This window comes from Typha angustifolia, chromosome 15, assembly GCF_048772165.1.
Source record: "Typha angustifolia cultivar Huaian chromosome 15, ASM4877216v1, whole genome shotgun sequence".
In the NCBI taxonomy this organism is placed as follows: domain Eukaryota; kingdom Viridiplantae; phylum Streptophyta; class Magnoliopsida; order Poales; family Typhaceae; genus Typha; species Typha angustifolia.
Window position 1 is genome coordinate 22,942,716 of NC_133253.1, and position 14,578 is coordinate 22,957,293.

General features: G+C 39.0%; 3 protein-coding genes across 3 annotated transcripts; 1 reads left to right on the forward strand and 2 right to left on the reverse strand.

Annotated features, from left to right (window-relative positions):
- Positions 1-813: 813 nt before the first annotated feature.
- LOC140777524 (wall-associated receptor kinase 2-like) lies at positions 814-3,695 on the reverse strand. Its single transcript, XM_073121687.1, has 3 exons — positions 2,819-3,695; positions 2,587-2,739; positions 814-2,222 (listed from the first exon to the last, which is right to left on the reverse strand). The coding sequence occupies exons 1-3, from the start codon at positions 3,693-3,695 to the stop codon at positions 1,003-1,005; spliced, it is 2,250 nt and encodes a 749-aa protein (XP_072977788.1). The 3' UTR covers positions 814-1,002.
- A 678-nt stretch (positions 3,696-4,373) lies between these two features.
- LOC140777525 (protein-tyrosine-phosphatase IBR5) lies at positions 4,374-9,388 on the reverse strand. Its single transcript, XM_073121688.1, has 5 exons — positions 8,882-9,388; positions 7,178-7,277; positions 6,572-6,629; positions 6,383-6,489; positions 4,374-4,615 (listed from the first exon to the last, which is right to left on the reverse strand). The coding sequence occupies exons 1-5, from the start codon at positions 9,116-9,118 to the stop codon at positions 4,374-4,376; spliced, it is 744 nt and encodes a 247-aa protein (XP_072977789.1). The 5' UTR covers positions 9,119-9,388.
- Positions 9,389-9,744: 356 nt separating this feature from the next.
- LOC140779091 (protein HOMOLOG OF MAMMALIAN LYST-INTERACTING PROTEIN 5) lies at positions 9,745-14,270 on the forward strand. The gene is made up of 8 exons (XM_073124053.1): positions 9,745-10,056; positions 10,134-10,234; positions 11,260-11,369; positions 11,489-11,564; positions 11,699-11,830; positions 13,078-13,149; positions 13,246-13,317; positions 13,428-14,270. Exons 1-8 carry the CDS (start codon positions 9,963-9,965, stop codon positions 14,073-14,075), a joined length of 1,305 nt encoding a protein of 434 aa, XP_072980154.1. The 5' UTR covers positions 9,745-9,962; the 3' UTR covers positions 14,076-14,270.
- Positions 14,271-14,578: the final 308 nt, after the last annotated feature.

Consider the following 14,578-nt stretch of genomic DNA (forward strand, 5'->3'; position numbering starts at 1 on the left):
AGAAAGAGAAAGAAAGCAACTAATTGTCATTATTGTGTGTCTACAAATTCCAGGAAAATTAAGTGTTCATATATTTTTTTCCTGCCCCTGTATAGCCGCCATGACTATTCCTTAGTGCATTCTTCATTACTCCATTCTCTAGATACAGTTTGTAAGCTTCATCAGAATCTTTTAAGATCTCGTTTACTTAGAAATAAAATAAATTATAGAATAGTTCGCTCTCATTGAAATCTTTCCAAGTTGACATTTCTTATTTCCAAGCTTCTTAATTGGATCATGCAACCCTTAGGAAGTTTCATCCACTTGTATTTAATATAAGAAAAAGAAGTAACACATCATTCAGAGTTAATTTCTCGTGATGGTACGGGAGAAAGTTAAAAAATTATTGATGTCATTATCATGAACTACGTTAATTTGGATCGTTGAAAACGTAATCTACGTGCTCTTTATATTTGTTTAACAGAGAGGCATCTACTGGTGAAGGTGCAAACGGCCCAGAGATACTTAATTGTTTAGCTTACTGTTCGTATAATATTAATTAGCTCGTTTGACTGACAACAAGAGCCTATGAACATTAACCTCTGTTACGTAGTGATCTCAAGCTTGTACGCTTTCCTAATCTCACAAATAAATAAGCCAATTAACATGTTATTTTACCATAAATTATAAACCAAATGGAACTTTTCATCACTTGGTTTATTTGTTTGTGAGATTGGAAACCAAACAAGCTTAGAACATCCACTTTCCCAAGTTTTAACTTTTCTTAAATATCAATCTAAGAGTTATAAGAACTTGTAATGTAACTATTGAAACTTATAGCGCAATAAGTTTATATTAATTTAAACTACATGAATATACAAATATTAATTCGGATACATGTACAAATTCAAACATCAAAACAGATTAGAAGTTCTCAATCCATGTCCTACTAAAACTCGGATATAGAATCGAATATACTGAGTGGAATTACACAAATTATCGAGCTAAGTAGAATGTAGCAAATTATCGAGGAAATGTTGAGGATAGCATGGCTTCCTCCTCCAAGCTATATTGCCTGCTCACGTCCGAGCTGCTACTTTCCGTTGGTGGATACGCCGGCAGGTTCTGCATCTCATCATCCAACCTCGGAGTCGGAGCAACCCAAATGTGTGTGCTCTGTTTCCTGAAACCTCGCAGGGCTTCGAGCTTTACCTCCACTTCCTTCATCGCCGGCCTCTCTTCTCCTCTCGACCTCACGCACATCTCCGCAAGCTCGGCTACCGCTCTGACTTCCTCTCGCTTCCCCTCCTCCACAACCTGCGGGTCCAGAAACATGAAGATGACATCGTCCTCTCTCAGTAGCTGGCTGAAATGTGCAACGAGACTTCTTTCTTGTTCTCCCCTAGAATACCGTGAAACTGGGCTCTTCCTCGTTAGCAACTCCACCAGAATAACGCCAAAGCTGTAGACGTCGCTCTTCTCTGTTAGTCTACCCGTGTAGTGGTACTCCGGATCTAGATACCCATACGTTCCATGTATGACTGTGGTTATGCCTGTTTGATCAAACGGAACAGACCTCGAAGCTCCGAAGTCCGATATCTTTGCAGTGAATCTGTCGTCGAGTAGCACGTTGGCGGATTTGACATCTCTGTGGAAGACTGATATGGAAGCAGAGGAGTGCAGATAGGCTAGAGCTCTCGAGGTTTCTACTGCAATCCTGAGCCGATCATCCCAGGACAGTGAGTGGCGGTCTTCGACGTGAAGATGGTCGGAGAGGGTCCCGTTTGAGATGAACTCGTAAACCAATAAGGGAACTTCGGTTTCTAGGCAACATCCGAAGAGTTTCACCACGTTCCTATGGTTGATTTGAGAAAGAATGACAACCTCGTTGATGAACTGATCGATTTCTGCTTGAACTATATGTGTGGACTTCTTGATGGCGACGACGCGTTGGTCTGATAGAATGCCTTTGTACACTGTGCCATGGCCACCGCGACCGAGTATTCGGGCCCTGTCGAAGTTGTTCGTTGCCTTCTCAAGCTCTTCTGATTTGAAGATCTTCATCCTTTCAGCAATGTTTGTGTTTGAAGAAATCAGCTGTTGTAACAGTAACCCACGGTTCTGCTTAAAGAACTTTTCTTTTATCTTCTTCGCTCTTCTTATCTTGAATTGATGGATGGGCAAAGCAATGCCAATCAGCAGAGATAGAAGACAAATACCGCTGCCAAGCCCTATGAACACAGCTGGATATCGGAACAAAGGTAAACGTTAACGAGGAGAGCTAAGAACAGGCTCAACATTATCGGTGGGTTTCAAATGATTTGGACTTCTAAGTTTGGAGCCATTAAGTGATCATATTTCGATTGATTTCAGTTTCATATTGGGTTCCATCTTGAATTGGTTCCAAACATTAGCAAACTTAAACGTTGGTTTGTTCTATTTCTGGAAGTGGAATTCGCTAGTTTTATCTGTGGTTGTGTATCGTCGAAGAATTATCTCATGTCTTACCAAGGTTCTGTTATCTTTGATCAGTTTAAGCAGCAAAATGATACAAGTAAAATATGGGTACAAACTTAGGATTGTCTTTTGCAGAAGATTCAATATTACCTGGAAGCACTGGGAATTCTTTGGTGTCCTTGATGCATTCTACTGTGCCATTACCAGTAGTTCCTTCTGGACACGGGCAATTATATGTCCCTGGCACATTCTTGCATGTTCCATGGCATGGATACCTTTCTGGTTGCTGGCACTCATCGATATCTGATCATCCACAGAAACGATGAGTGCAAATAGACTCACTAATTATAAAGCAATCAAGCAGTTGTGTGGATTTACATACCTTTGCATCCATCGAGCAAATAAGGATTTCCTTCAAAACCACTGGAACAGTTGCATCGATAGCCACCAACTACGTTGACGCACGTGCTGTTCGCAGTGCGGCACCCAAAATCCGACCTGCTCTTAGCTTCTTCGCATGATAAATTGCCGATCTTCCAATCTAACACTGCCGGGATCGCCACCGACGTGCCAGAGGTTAAGTTCTTCAGCATGGGAACATTTCTGCTGAACCAGTCCTTCTCCACTACAAAGGCTTTGTTTACGAATTCTTCAGCCCAGTTGGGTGTTTGGTTCAATGGCCTGAGCTGGATGTCAAATGAACGAAGGCCTACGGGTATGGACGTCCGACAGCAGCCGACGCCGGAGCACAAGGCGTTTTCGGGCAACATGAAGCTCACACCGTTTGTTTTTTCTCCGTAGTAGTAGCTCCTCGAGTCCTCACATATTGACCCACAAAAAGTGAGGAGCTTTTGCGAGTGAGGAATCATGAAGCGAGCGAGGATGCCACATCCGATGACTGTGAACTGATTGTTTGTGTATGAGAGGGTGAAGGGGCCATCGTCAGGTAGGCCCCTCCATGAGCCATTGGAGTCTTGAGATGGGGTGCTCATGATCTTGCCGTTGATATGTACAGTGCCTTCAGACAATGATATATTGAGGACTTCAATCGTGCCATCGCCTAAGAATAGCTTGGGAGGTTGATGTGTTCGGTTGCAAGTGAGGTTGAAGCCCTCCCGGAAGCAACCCCGGCCGACGCCGAAAGGATAATGGATGGTGATGTCGCCGCAAGTCTCCGGGCAATCTGAACGATCTTTAACTGCTGCTGCTGCTACTGCTAAAAGCAATTGGAAGCATAACGCTCTGAGAGTTCTCATCATTTGTACTCTGAGAAAGAACGAACGAACGAACGAACGAACGAACGAACGACAAGCTCTCTGCACTTCCAAGGCTTCCAAAGATGGCTTTGAGTTTACTTTACGATCACTTGGGGAGAAGGTCCTCTTGAATACTTACCTGCTCTTTCTCTCATTGATCGATTGCCACGTCAAGTCAACGAAGACCATTCAAATGCTTCTAGTACATGTTGAACAATACCGTCTTTATTTGATTTGTTTAGTGGTGAAAAGTTAGTTGTTCAAGGGTCTCTGTGGAAAACTAGGCCATCTTTGGCGGATGCGACCAAAAGTCTATCCAACAACGCCAAAAGAATTTGTATGAAAATACTCGCTGTTACAATAGATGAACCCACATGTATGAAAACTTTTAAGAGATAGGAACCAAACGTTTTGGTGCATGGTTGAGAAAGTTTCGTGCCAGAGAATATCGAGACAGTTGTACAGAAAAGGATACCTATTTCCAGAGTATTATAACACTTAATAGGATATCCACTTGAGCTATGACTTACAGATAGCAAGACCCACTTGACTAGGCATGCTGGGATTTACTTCCCCTTGTCAGGATTCAAAAGAGTTGAACATTTCTGAGAGTTATCCAGAAGGGGGTCTTCATCCCAGGATGTAGAGAGGTTGAAACAATTAATACCCCTCAATATTCTTCTACTCTGGAGTCTTGCCAGCTCCAAAAGTGAAGTCACTAGGAAAGTCATTTGGGGAAGCACGTTCAAAGATCGATGCTGTGGCGTGCTGATTAAAAGTCGGAAGTGGAACACTGGAAGGTGGCTTTGGAAAACCAAAACCAAAGGATGGGAATGACTCAGACTGAGTAAATGCTTGAATTGGTGTGGCACCGTTAGACCCCAACATGTGTTGCTCAAACTCCAGCAACTGCTGCTGAACAGCTGCAATTTGAGATAATCAGTTTTATGAAAAGATGTGTGGAGGAGTTAATATAGCCATCATCACAGAAGATACTTCATCCATAAAAAAAAACGGGATCAAAGTACAAACTTAGATAGACAACTTGTAAAGTCCTGCATTGCAAAACAGGCACGAGGTGACTAGCCGTCAGTAGAACATGCTGAGCTGAAACACATGACTTTATGAGTCTTGACTCTAATATGCAACTAATAGTTCCATTTAACTCTTGGAAGAATTCTATGTGTTCTGTTTTGTCTCATAATTCTGTCATTCAACTCAACAATCACATATCTGCTAACATTCTGAAATCTGAACTGTAAAGTAATGTTGTACTATGTGTTCTGTTTTGTCTCATAATTCTGTCATTCAACTCAACAATCACATATCTGCTAACATTCTGAAATCTGAACTGTAAAGTAATGTTGTACTATGCATGTTTTGCAAAATTCTCCTTTCTTTGTGTTACATGCAAGACTATTGGACTGTGAAGCACATATGTTTCAGGTAATCTAGGAGACTAGGATCCACTGCTTTAAGGGTCTTCATCTATCTATGAAATCATTATCAAATTGATTTTAGTTCCCTCTATAAAATCTTATGAAATGACTGGATCAATAAAGTCCAACAGTTCATTCATCTACTAGAACTACAGATGCTCCTTTTCATCAGAATAAAAGAAGATAACTATGCAGAATCTAATTAGTTACTTTATATTCATGTCTTGCTACCCCATAAATAGATAGAGTAAGGAAAATTAAAGAGGTTCTGCCTTTTGTTCGAATCTGCATTTATTCAAAAGGATAGCAACAGCATTGCAGGTAAAATCTTAAAGTCAGGGTAAGATAGTAATCTTACTCGCTCGCCTATGGCTTGCTAACTTCCATTTTTATACTTTGCTTCTCAAATTTCAATTTTGAAATCTCCAGAATAAAACAATGTTATCTTAGATATTTGGGGCCTCCACTATTTGGGAGGAACATAGTGAAGAAAAAACAACTTCCATCAGAACCTAAGCATCAATACAGATATGTGATGCATGCAGGTTGTTATTTTATCTCTCAATTGCAAAAGCAACCACAAATAACCTCATAAACAAATTGTGCTTTAAGGGAGCCACTTGTGACCAGTTAAACTCTGTTTACTATCAATAACAAAGAATGTTGCTTTGACAATGGCCAACATTTGGTATCATAAACACTGCTGACTTTAGCATCCTACATAACTTTCCCATTATATGAAAGTGTAAGCAGTGATTGTATGAAGCAATAAAAGCACTTTACAATCTTACCATTAGTGCCAGCACTATGTACAATATCCTCTTCAAAAAGTTGTTATCTAATTTATAAAAATAAATAATGTTTCTCTGTGAATAGGGCAATCTATTGAGCAGTTGGCATTATTTACCAAATGAATTCATTCATTGAGTTAAAGAGTGATATTTGACCTTGAGCTGCTTGAGTTTTGAGAAACAGATAAAGGGCTGTGTACAAGTAGATATGAAGGGTAGATATCCTTCATATTTATGCCGTTACATGGTGGGTGTTGTATATGGCACCCCATGCTGACCAGCACAAGCAGCACAATCCATGTACTTGAGAAAATAATAAAAGGAGGTCTAGACGGAGCTATTATCAACTTGAGCAAGCAAATGTCTACAGAAAAAAATGGCTAGTGAAGGAAAATTATGACTTGTCAGATTGCTGACAAAGAGTAAGCTCAATTCTAAAGCTTTGAGGCACATATATCACCTGAAGATAACTCTATTTGTGGTCTATGTTCTTTAACCCATTGGAAACTTTGTGCAAGATGCCATCCTTTGGACTTCATCAAGAAGGCAACTACAATGGCTGCTGACCTGTAGAAAGGGCACCCCACAGATATAGTGCACAATATACAGCTATACATCATTTTGTTTAAAATTCTTTTAGTAAACTTACCTACTTTTCCCTGACATGCAATGGACAAGAACACGTGCTTTATCCTTTTCGCATTGCTCTGCATATTTAACCCAAGATTGATTAAATGAAGAGACTCATCTAAGCAGTAACCAGAAACAGATCAAGTTGGGATTTCCAGACCTTCAATCATCATTAAACCAAAATAAAAAAAATACAAAATGATAAAAAGAGTTTGGACTACCAAACTAGTAAGATCATGTTAGGAATCATTAAAAAAGATTCTCACCAAATCACTAACAAGAATTAAAGAACACACTCAATTGTATCACATACATATGACAATTGATTCAATATCAGACTGTTATTCATGATACATTACAGTTGATCACAAACATCAGGTCCCTCGATAATATTGACTGGAAAAGAGATGAATCACCCTTAACAAGCTTTCAATATACTTTTCTACAATTACCATTTCATTCGCTAGAGGACTATAATCCCTTACAAGTATCAACTACTCAATAACAGCCATCGCTGTTAAATGCATGACATGATATCTATTACTTAAAAAGAAGAGAATTATGATTGACTGCATAGAATGACATTCTGCAATTGAGAAACTAATTTAACATGTGAAGAGCATACCTAGAAACTGAATTGCATCATCAAATTGCAAAACTTTGTCATCTTGGAGGCAATGGTAAGTGAATGAATTCTTGTATAGATTTTGGCAAGCAGGTACAGTCTGCATGTAGACAAACAATAATATCAAACATGTGTTTAGAAGCACAAAAGGTAACTATAATAGAACCAAACCCATCCCTATGAAGGGTAGATTTGATAAGGTAATCCTCGTCTAAGAAAAAGGCCCAGCAACTAAATAAGAGATTGAGGGAAAAAACAAGTTATCATGAGTAAATCAATATACAAGCAAATATGACAAGCATGATAATAAGTTAATGTATGAACAATTAGAAGCCCATAGTAGAAGAAATCCTATCTTACATTATTTTCTCAATAGAGAAAGACTTCATGAGAATAATAATAATAATAAAAATATTATTGTATCCCAAAGTTCTTTATCCTCTCTCTCATAATAAAAAATAAATAAAGAGTTGAATTCTTTCACAAGTTAACCCCAATGCAACTATTAACTTATAACGTAGACTTGTGTATGTTAGCTTATTAAAACAATAACTCACTCTTCAAGCATAGTGAAATCAATAAAAGAATGACTCCATGCACAAGGCTCCCATCAATACGGAGTACAGGGAGAAAAAGATTCAGTCAGGCAACAGCCCTACCCTATTATTTACATTACTTCAACTATGACCACTTGGCAATAAGAAAGTAGGGAAGCTTTCTTTTATCACGCCAAGAGATGCTCCCATGCAAAGTGAGATCAAGAACAGATTTTAAAACAAAGTATTACTATAGCAGACATAGTTGAAGCAGTCACACCAGCATTAGCAAGAGACAGATCCTCCAGGGATAAGGACAAAACATGAGAATTTTTGTTTTCCCTTTTTTTCCCTCAGTACACAAGCGTCTGACTGGTTAGAAGTTCGAATGAGGATGGAAAGCAGAAACATCTATAACATAACAAGACAGATGGTAATGGACAAATTAGTCAAGGCTAGTAAATTTCATCATATCAATTCCATCTGCTGCATAAAGAATTCCTGCTATCACCTTTTTGTCAAAATCTTATTTCAAGACATTTCAAGACAACAATTTTTCCAAATAGGTTCTTCTCAATCCATATATTACAGCTGGAGAACAGAAACTAAATAAAAATTGTTGGACTACATGCTTGAATGGAAAAGGTCATGTTTCAGCTCTCTCGCGATGCAGCCAGAGAATGCAACCGATGGCTTACAAAACAGTTATTTACATTCTCTGAAGTAAAGAAGAGACTTCACATACAAGCAGATGTAAATAAGATGTCCAGGCAGTCCACTGTTAGACCAACTCAACATATCATTGCAGCCAAACAGAGCTGCTTGCAAAATTTTCGTGCCAAATATACAAACTCTTACATTTGTGATACTCAATTGGACCAATAAATTAAAAGAATTAGGTTTGCCTTGACCAAATATGAGATAAACAAGCAAGTTATCTGTGACCTAATTTGGAATATATATATACACACACACATAGATATGCATCAGAGTATATAAAATATAAATATATTGCCCCTAATTTTCACACTTGCTCAACTAATCAACCTCAAACAAGAAACTTCGAATAAGATCTGCATGCCTCTCATATTATCCTCAGCCTACCACTACAAAGAAGCAATCTTTAAATAATTAGCAATGTCTACTTAGAAGAAAGTTGGAAACTTACATTGAGAATATGAGAAATACCCATGGTCTTAAGCAACTCGCTTCGTGAGGCATTGTCGTAGCTGCCCAAGTAGAGAAAATCCTTCAAAATCTCGGAAGGAAACGCGCTTCCTTTCTCTACCGACCTCTCCGAGGACGCCGGCATCCGATGGCCGCAAACCCCACAAACCTCTCCTTCTTCGTACTTGTGGTAGTGGCCACAAATTCCACATGGGTTCTCTCTCTCCCTCTTCCTCATCGTTTAGGGAGGTGTCGTCCAAACTCGATCAAGAACCGGGACAGAAAGTCCTTGGTGATCCAAACAAGAGATACCAAGATGGAAAAGCGAACCGTGGGATCGAGTTGGAAGAGACCCAGATGGAATCGATGTTTCGTCGGTGAGAATTTTGGAGCAGTAGGCGGTGGAGAAGCGTCCTGGGAACGAAGGGGAAGGGAGGGAGAGTTCAGGTAGACGGGAAGCGAAAGGAACCTTGGGTTCTAAACAAGTGTATCGATGGTTAAAGAAAGAGGCATAGGATTGTCTACGGAGCCAAACGCAGAAAATTCTTGCATATATATTTATTCTAAAGCCTAATATTAATGTTTCCCTGTTCCTTTTTGCATAATTATCCTTAGACACAGCTAGACCCCTCCAAGTTAACAAAATATAAGTTAAAGAAAATAACTTACCATGTGAATGAAGCCAAAGTGTTCTGAGAATTGATAGAATTACAAAATTTAGAAGGGTATAAACATAAATAAGAACTTTTCAGGGGGCATAGTGGAAAACAAATCCTGAAAGAATAAATCTTGAATCAAGAGAACAGCGGATCCAAAAATATTTCGCCCATATTAGTTATTATCCATTACGTTCAGCTTTGGATCCGATAAAATCCTTTCCCTTCTTCTTCCACGCCCTTGGGCCTTGGCAAGAGAAGTGCCTTCTGAGTTCTCCCCTATCCTCCTACGACCAATTCGTGGTGAAATATTCACGAATAGCATTCTTATTCTCCAAAATTATTCGTTGCTTATTCCCCTCACCTTCCTCCGCGCTCGGATTCGACTTAGCTTTCTCCGTTCTTTGCTCGTGAGGGAAGTCAAACATGGGGAGCGACGTTGAACCCGCAAAGCTCCTCCTTCCCTATCTCCAGCGAGCCGACGAGCTCCAGAAGCACGAGCCCCTGGTCGCATACTACTGTAAGCATCCGAACCCTAACCCTAATTCCCCAATTTCTAACTATTACCATCGTTATTTGATCTCTGATCAATCCTAGGCCGGTTGTACGCGATGGAGAGAGGACTAAGGATACCGCAGAAGGAGCGGACGAAGACCACAAACGCCCTCCTCGTCTCCCTCATGAAACAGCTTGAGAAGGTTAGCTTGTGATCCGGTGTTCGTATCGGTGTTGTGATGCAAAAGTTATGCCGTCTGAAGGCAGAAAGATGCGATCTTCGTCGAACTATTTGTGTTGGATTATTACATGTAGTTTTCGTGTGAACCGATTTGGATGGATCCTTTTCTTGTTCTAAGAATTTCTCATCCTTTTTAGGAGGATCAATTTAGCCGTCTGAATTTGTTGATGATGGAAGGCATTGGTTGACTTTAGGTTCTTAGTGTGTCCATTGATCAGCGATTTAATTGGGGGTTAGACACTAACTTATCTTTATTGGCAGTTACATGATATTAGGCTAGTAGCCTACCTGGCCAGGTGTCATCTGTCTCTTTAGTATGATATTTACCTTCTATGCCGGTTATCCATCATGAAAGATTAGTAATAATAAACTTTTGATGTGTCCTCGTGGAACATAACTACTTAAGACATTCTGACTCTGTTGCTTTCTTTTGTATTGCGGCATTATATATGCTACTGAATCTATCCAGTTTGATAAAATTGTGCTATACTAATGTCCTTTTATCTAGGACTTCTCCTTCCAAAATTTGATGTATAGTTTCTTGGAAATAAAGGGTAGATACTTGTGTGTTATTTAGCTTTCTCCTTTTTATGGTTTCTTTGTGTGTTAAGATTTCCTAGAAGTATTTCATGATTTCATCAAGTTATTGTTGGACAAGAGAAAATTAGAAAATTGTCTGGACAAATGCAATTTAGCTTGAACTTTGAGAAAAACTAATTAACCTAGCATTTAAGCCAATATGTGTCGTAGAGAGAAGCATATGTCAACCACTAGTTTGTTTCATTAGGTTATGTGAAGTTGTGAACCATTTGATTCTTCTTTTCTCTCATTGGAGAAAGTAGTTTATATGCTTGAGTATCTTCCACACCTGCATTGACTGACATGGAATAGATCAACCAATTTGCACATATTTGAATATTACATGATTAACTGATATGTTTTTTTACCCTCTTTTTTGGTTATTTATTATAACCAACTGTTTGTCAGGATAAGAAATCGTTGAAGCTGGGACCTGAAGACAGCCTTTATATAGAAGGATTTGCATCAAATGTCTTTGCAAAAGCAGATAAGCAAGATCGTGCCGGAAGAGCTGACCTGTATCGTAATCTTCACTTTTGTTACATTTTTGTTTTATTTCGGATTTTACTCTGTTATTGTTGCTTGCTACTTAGGCCTCTCAAGTGCAGTTGAAAGTTAATAGCACTCCATGTTGCAGAAATACAGCAAAGACCTTCTATGCTGCTAGTATCTTCTTTGAGATTCTGAACCAGTTTGGTGAACTCCAGCCTGATGTAAGTTTAATCATGTAACTGGTTTATTAATCAGTTAAAGTTGCCTACTTCCCTTGTTATTATGTACTTTATCAAAGTGGTCTGAAGTTTTTACTTTTCCAAGTTAACTCAGGTTGGTCTTTGGTCCTTCTCAGATTGAGCAGAAACAGAAATATGCTGTTTGGAAAGCTGCAGATATAAGAAAAGCTTTAAAGGAAGGGCGGAAACCTGAACCTGGGCCTCCTGGTGGTGATAAAGATGAATTGCCCTCCACAGAAGACACATATGTAAGTTTTTTAACTTGATAGTCCTATAATGTCTTTAAATGGCCAAGAAGATATATTGCTGTACTTCTTTACAGAGTGACCTTCATGTATTCTGGTGCATCATTCTTTCATTCATATGTAATTATAACACCTTTGTCTCTAACTTATTTTACTTTTATTTGCCTGTGTCTTAGTATTTCTGAAAATCGGCAACATCAAAATACTGGAAATGAATTTAAGCTAGTAAAGAATTAAAGATAGCTCATCAAATAGTTGTCAATCCGGGGAGATTGTGATAGAACAATTTGCTAGCATGATATAGTTCCCATTAATAGGAGTAGGTGGCAAATTAGTGCGATGAAGGGTGACAAGGATGACGTTATACAAAATATGGAGTAGTTATTCTCATAAGTGTAGATAGTAATTTGGCTCAGGGGAGAAAAGAAGCAGTTAAGGATAGGGTGGAATAGAAGGATCAAACCTGTCCTGGATTTTGGAGGGAGGAAATGGATACTCTAGTACATTCATTTGAATCTTTCCTAACATGAAATGAAAGAAACATAAGCATAATTATAGAGGTCTGGTTTAGGAATTCATACATATTTGTACATAAGATCAATATAGAAAGTCTGATTTAGAGCTTGATACATCCTGTTTTGTATAGATAGTTTGTTTGCCATGCAATGGAGAATTCCCTCTGATCCTACTAGTAGGCTACAGTCCAAAAGCATGCATAAATTTGATAAAATATTGGTAGTTGATATGTATGGGATAATACAGCAGACCGGGAGGTGACAATTCAAGTTTGATGTTGTAATGCTATTAAAACTCAATTGAAACCCAAGTAGACTTTAAACTAGGTTACATTTCATCCTTCTTTTTGTAGTCTATTGGCTGATTTAGATAATGCCTTCTAATTATTTATTTCCATCTTTTTCAGGTTTTTATTTGCTTTTCGTGTTTTAGTTATCAATAAGAGATGCATTAGAACTAGAGTTCATTTATATGGTGTAATAAGGGCCTCATACTGAGTACTTTAGAACAACACATCACATATAAAGTTCTATGCCAAACTTATGTGAAAATCTTCCAGTGAATAGCCTTTGGCATCATCCGTCTGCTCCAACTACGATTATGAAAAACTTCTGAATGTATTAGATAATTTACTGCTGCAATTGAAGCAGGACTGGCGTCTAAACTGTTATCAAGCAGCCATGGAGATATCATGACTATATAGGGATTTTCTCATGTTCTTCTCTTTGATTTAGGATCTAGGACCAAGTCAGAGTCTCTCTACTAGGCAGCAAGGTGGTGACACATCATTCCAGCAGCCGGATAAGGTCAGTATTCAACTCTTTCTTTCAGCAGACTTGTTATTGATCCGAGACAAGGCCAGAGCTTTATGATTTCTCTCATCTTTTTCTTCTGTCTGTTAGAATCTGGGATCAGGTCAGAGCTTTTCTACCAGTCAGCAAAGCGACGATACATCATTCCAGCATTTAGACAAGGTCAGTACACAGTATGCGACTTCTTTTTTAATACACTCAATGATCTAGCTATAGACTAGCATATTTGTTAGCAAGATTTTTGGCCTTCTGTTTACACCTCCTCTTCCCAGGATCTGAGTAGGAGCGTAAGCTTGTCGGCTAGCTATCCAGGGGATCACTCATCACCACAGCAGGCTGATAGAGTTAATACACATAATCCAACGCCCTTTCTTTTTTCGCCTTCATCTTATGATTATCCTTCTAATGACAATCACCAGCTCCCACCGAGCAACACGCCTGAAGTTTCTGCTTATCAGCAACCATATCATCATCAACCCAACATTAGCGAGCAGCAACACATGCCACAAAGTTACTCCCCTCCGGAAATTCCAGGACCTTCCTACTCATATCCTAATTTTCAGTCTTATCCAAGCTTTCACGACAGCACTTTCCCTGCAGCCCCAACTCATCAGCCTTCTTATTACCATGGTCCTGATGTTTCTTATTCTACTCAACCCGCTCCTGTCTCAAACTATCCACCAGCTGTGCCATACCATTCTGGTAATGATGCTGGGAATCAAGTGGCATCTTCAACCCCACCTTCTGACCTCTACAAGTATGACAGCAATTATCAGCCATCTGTGGAGAAGATTGCTGAAGCTCATAAGGCTGCGAGGTTTGCGGTTGGTGCTCTTGCATTCGATGATGTTGCTGTTGCAGTAGACTTCCTTCGGCGTTCTCTTGAACTTCTGACCAATCCTTCTGCTGAACCTCATTAGGTGTGGGTTGTATAATACAGATTTGAGATGATGTATTTTTGTATCTATTTGTTCACCATATGCTTGTCCCTGCACGGTGATTTTATAAGTGATTTACCTCAAAATTAAGGGGACGCTTTCAGTCGTCTTGGCTATTTGTTCCCATTTTCTTGAGGTAATGATGCTTAGTAATGTTTGAAACATGACTTGATCGTATTTTTCTCTCCTCCTGTTACCGTTTGCTTATTTCTAAGCCCGTTTCATGCATATTCACTCGCCTTATCTTTGCTAGATCTTTCTTTCCGTGTTACTTTATTTTTTATGCTCTTAGGTATATCGGATGTCTTTATTTTTGCTTTCATGCTAAACCATGGTAGATTGGTAGGAACTATAAAAGTGTCCACTCCTCCTGTGCAATTGTCTTAGAAACTAATATCGAACTGAATAAAATTCTTTTCCAGAGGGAAGCCGGAATATTGTAATGTAGTTTCTTTGTCTAATGCAAGTAAAGAAATTTTAAGCTG